This window comes from Tarenaya hassleriana, unplaced genomic scaffold, assembly GCF_000463585.1.
Source record: "Tarenaya hassleriana unplaced genomic scaffold, ASM46358v1 Cleome1, whole genome shotgun sequence".
Lineage (NCBI taxonomy): Eukaryota > Viridiplantae > Streptophyta > Magnoliopsida > Brassicales > Cleomaceae > Tarenaya > Tarenaya hassleriana.
This window is the reverse complement of record NW_010960187.1, coordinates 3,549,165-3,553,795: the sequence shown is the minus strand read 5'-3', so window position 1 is coordinate 3,553,795 and position 4,631 is coordinate 3,549,165. Positions and strand designations below refer to the sequence as shown.

At 38.0% G+C, this 4,631-nt stretch overlaps 2 protein-coding genes across 2 annotated transcripts in view; one reads left to right on the top strand and one right to left on the bottom strand.

The window, feature by feature from the left end:
- LOC104808647 (probable protein S-acyltransferase 22) overlaps positions 1 to 1,998 on the bottom strand; it is a 4,347-nt gene extending 2,349 nt beyond the window's left edge. Inside the window, exons 1-6 of the mRNA XM_010534377.2 lie at positions 1,626 to 1,998; positions 1,391 to 1,504; positions 567 to 950; positions 370 to 438; positions 202 to 273; positions 8 to 67 (exon numbers count right to left, since the gene is read on the bottom strand). Of these exons, the coding sequence (XP_010532679.1) occupies positions 8 to 67; positions 202 to 273; positions 370 to 438; positions 567 to 950; positions 1,391 to 1,504; positions 1,626 to 1,667 (741 nt within the window). The 5' untranslated portion in view covers positions 1,668 to 1,998. The remainder of the gene's footprint in view (positions 1 to 7; positions 68 to 201; positions 274 to 369; positions 439 to 566; positions 951 to 1,390; positions 1,505 to 1,625) is intronic.
- A 1,353-nt stretch (positions 1,999 to 3,351) lies between these two features.
- LOC104808621 (acetylglutamate kinase) overlaps positions 3,352 to 4,631 on the top strand; it is a 2,948-nt gene continuing 1,668 nt past the window's right edge. The window contains exons 1-5 of the mRNA XM_010534341.1: positions 3,352 to 3,463; positions 3,764 to 3,994; positions 4,201 to 4,298; positions 4,385 to 4,427; positions 4,506 to 4,567. Coding sequence (XP_010532643.1) covers positions 3,406 to 3,463; positions 3,764 to 3,994; positions 4,201 to 4,298; positions 4,385 to 4,427; positions 4,506 to 4,567 — 492 coding nt within the window. The 5' untranslated portion in view covers positions 3,352 to 3,405. The remainder of the gene's footprint in view (positions 3,464 to 3,763; positions 3,995 to 4,200; positions 4,299 to 4,384; positions 4,428 to 4,505; positions 4,568 to 4,631) is intronic.

Below are 4,631 nucleotides of genomic sequence, written 5' to 3'. Positions count from 1 at the left end.
TGAACCGCTTCCTTTGGAGAAAACATAAGACGAGGACAAGAATTCCGGTTGACCATTGCATAATCAGCTGCAACCTCAAGCCCCAAAAGGGGAACAAACAATATATCTATCGGTCAATAATACATTTCTATCGAAAATTCACTAATCTATTGCTCACTCTATGTTTTTAGCAAGGCTTGAAGTATCAAAGTAACTGCTTACCAAGAGAATAGCAGAGACCATAAGAGTGAAGAATTTCTGATAATTCCTCTTGCCGATGCAATTGTTCAGCCACTACACAAGTTCGAGGTAGAAATAGCATAAGAAAGATCGGAAAGCAGGGAGAATAATTCAGAAAAATCAGAAATTTTCGAGTAAATCATGTTTTACCCTGCAGTGATGATCAAAACAGTCCACACACTTGTCACAAACTCTGCAATGCTTGCTGTATTTGAAGACCTACAGAAAGAAATATAATCAATACCGATTTGTGATCGTTATTGATTCCATGAAGATCAAGAAGGACTAAAATGAAGAAATGAAGAAAGATTGATGAGTTTCAAGAATTCAAATGCTTTCCCCCACACCTCAACTTCACACAAACTGCAATAGAACATTCCATCCTCGCTCATCTGCTGCTTCGAAGATTCATTCCTCGGGTTGCAGCAATTACAAATAACAGCACAAGGAGAGCAAAGCAAGAGCGGGGAAGATGAATTCTCTGATGATTTCGGTTTCTCCTTAGGATCATTTTCTGGGTCTTGAACACATGTACCTGGGTGGGAAATGGTGTTTTCCGGAGATCTCCCACCACCTGTAACAGCACTAGATACACATCCATCTTTCGTTTCCTTTTCTCGGGAAAATTTCTCATTTCCAATAACTTTAAGGTACTTCTTTGACCGGAAAACTCCTGGATCTGCAGGATCTGCAGCCCCACACCATATATATAGGCCAAAGACACATGTAATCTAGAAAGAAAGAGGATGTCACTCAGAATTGTCTCCAGTATATGAATCCATCCAGGAAAGGATCAATAAGAAGTTCATCAAATTATACAAATTTTACATGTGGGTTAAACTGAAATGGAAGTAAAAGTTCATCAAACTACACAGTATTCTCTTCCAATGGAGAACTTTCTAGCTATCACTGATTCAAGAACACAAACAGCTTGGATGGATCGGTGCCAGTGCAATCTCTGAGAGTTAAAGTTATCGAATCCAAACGCTAATCTTAGACAATGGATCAAAACAGTAAGAGAAATTACATTCATTGAGGTGAATAAAGTCAAACATAACAAAAAAAAGGAAGCTGATTGTCCATTTTCAGGATAATCCTACAAGCAAAGAAGACGGGCAGATCTTAGCCCAAAAACTCAAATAGGAAAAAGAGGGAGAGAAATTCAGCTTACCAGAGGAGTGTAAATGCCCATCACAATGTACTGATACATCTTTTTCCCAACAAAGGGTGCAAAGAACACATAGAAAGCAAACCCTAGAGCCAAGAACACGGCAACTGCCACCACCTGTGCCCAGGAAAAGGAACGAAATTTTCCATCAAAATTATAACTTAACAATGACAAACAGGTTGTAATCCAGAGAGAAGGGGAAAAACCGAGACTTCATCCAGAAAAAAAAATAGGATACCTGAAGCGGGTGATATGGAAGTTGCCATCCATGTTTCCTCATTTTCCGCTAAAATACTGCAAAACCCAGATGAAGAATGGAAGAAACTCAAACCAAAAGACTTAGAAAAAGCTCGGCGTTTTCACTCATTTTCCCTGGAAATCCACCGTTTTCTCTCACGGACTCAACAGTGAACAAAAAAGTCTCAGACTAGAGGGAAGAGTGAAGTGGAAGACATTTGACCACTGGGGAGAGAGATAAAACAACGAACAAGAAACGCTCGAAGAACCCAATTATGGGTTTGGGATTCTCTGTTTCTTCTGCGCAAAGCTTTTAGCTTTTGATGCACAGATCTAAAGACACCACACCACCATGGATGAGAGGGAGAGAGAGAGAGAGAGAGACAGGAGTTATAATTAGCAGTAGTGACCTTTTTTTACTCAGGCCAAATCATAGTTTTCACAGTCCAGTTGCTGGGCTGGCAAATCCAGTAAAACTTTTTTTTTACCATAATATTTTCATCATTCTCCTTATGCCTATACGTTCCATTTGTATTTAGGTGGTAAGTATTAGTATTAGCAATCGTATGTCATATGATGATGTCTCAGTCTCACATTGCTTTGACCACCGAAACAAAAAATACACAAAAAAAAAAAAAAGAATCTGAACAAGAGAATATGTTTAGTATCATGTCATGACTTATTGTTGTATATATTATAATGTTTAATATTATATTATATGAATATTTTTAAATATGGGAATTGAAAGGAGTAAATGGTACGCATTAAATTCCACGGAGTCTTCATCTGTCTGTCCTTTTCTTTCCTTCAAAGAACTGTTTCCCTTTTCCTCGGTTCTCTCGATGTAATTTAATTAAATATAACCCCACAAACTTATTGTTTAATGAAATAAAAACACATATTCTTATTTCTTACAACAACGAAATCCTAAACGTAAGATAAGAAGGCACCAAAAAAAAATAAAATAACTGATCTTCTCTTTTTGAATAAAAAACTAAAATATTAAAATAAAATGGTCGAATGCTTATTGTTGAGATTATAATGTTACATAGCGTCTGTCTCAAATATCAAACGTGCCATTTTAGGGATGCAATAAGAAAGATATTGAAATTCATCTGTATTATGCTAAATTTAAATTCCACCACAGTATACGTTTTTTTTTTTTGGTGAAATGTAATGACTCTAATCTTACATTTCTGATTTGAAAACGGTAGAAGGGACAAACAGAGAAAAGACCGGTGAACTTGTTATCTTTTTTGCTTGGAGTTTCTTTTAGGCACGTGCCTATTCCCACACCCGTGACTTTTTCAAATTTTGACAGAACATATAATATACATATATATGTATATATATAAAATGTAAAATTGTGGTTCCAAGAGAGTAGTAATACATTAATCAATCAATTAATTAATTACATATTGAGATTAATATTTTGTGGGGAGAAGTGAAATCAAGACAGCCTAAATGGGTCAATGGGTGAATGATAAGGCGTGGGGGCAAATACTACTTGATGAGCAATGAACATAGTCTGCATTGGCAATTTGGCATATGCTCTCTCTTTTCATCTAATTTCTTTAGTGACAAATCTACATTTTGCTTAAATTATCATATTTTTGTTCAAATTGATAATGGGCCGAGGCCCATTATGAACCAGAGTGGCCTAATGGGCCCATAATCAGGCCTAATCACCGAGACGGGACGGTGAAATTTGCGAACGAACGGGAAATTTTCTGAAAGAGAAGAAGCATTGGAAACATCGTTGACCTCGAAGAGCGGAGCAAATGGAGCTGAACCTCCCAGAAAGACGGAACAGCTCAATTCGCTGCATTGTGAAACTGGGTTTGTCTTAAAGATCCCAAATCTCGAGTCTTTTGCTGTTTTTTTTTCCTCCATGGGTTCGTCTTTTGGATTTACGTTGATTCCGTTCTCAATGCGATTAAGACCGGAATCATTTGATAAGAGTTTCCGTTTTTCGTAATGGGATCGCTCTAATTGGTTTCGGAATCGATATCTGGTAACTGAAGTCCTTATCAATGAAGAAAGATTTAGAGAAACCATATCTCTGTCTCGTCGTCATCCTGTTTCTCTATATTTGTTGAACGTCTGAAGCTAATATGGAGGAAATGTTTGAATTGACAGGCGGTGCGGCCGTTACTTGCAAGAATGAGCTGGAGAAGATTCATGATGAGAACCTCTCGATCACGGCGTGCCAATTAAGGCAGGCTAGGATGGTGGGTTCAGGCTCAAGCAAAGTTATTGGAATGGATTGGAGCAAGAGACCTGGAGGTTCTGAGATTTTTTGTGATGTGGATGAGATTGGCGATGAGGAGACTGCTGAGTTTGGAAAATTCGTTGTAGTTCATGGCGCAGGTTAGTTCCATCCTCCTCCATAGCTGCTTGATAGAGAGATCTCTGGAAATATTACTCATCTTCATCTGCTGCCACTGCCTTACTTGTCTTTCCCAGATTTAGATTAGATATATGCTTTTTAGAGCCTTTAATATATAGGGTTTTCATTAACATCGTTTAGATTTTGGTAGTAAATTGTTTTATGTCATCCTAAAATATGGTGTTAGGTTCTTTTGGGCACTTTCAGGCTAGCAAATCTGGAGTTCACAAAGGCGGTATTGAGAAACCTGTTGTAAAAGCCGGGTTTGTCGCTACACGCATATCTGTAAGACCGGCTATGATATGATACCTTATTCGCTTATCTCAAAGCTAAATATGATATGTTCTCTAATCCTTTCTGTTCACTTTCAGGTCACAACCCTTAATCTTGAAATTGTCCGAGCACTTGCCAGAGGTACATCTTCTTCATATTTTCCATGAAAATTGTCATTCGGTTAACGAAAAAAGTTGAAAACTTTAAGCAATGTTGCAGAGGGAATCCCATCCGTTGGAATATCTCCATTTTCGTGTGGATGGTCAACCTCTAAAAGAGACGTAAGACCCATCTCGGCTATGTCTCCATGTTCTACTCCGTACCCTTGTGTGTGGAACGACGCTC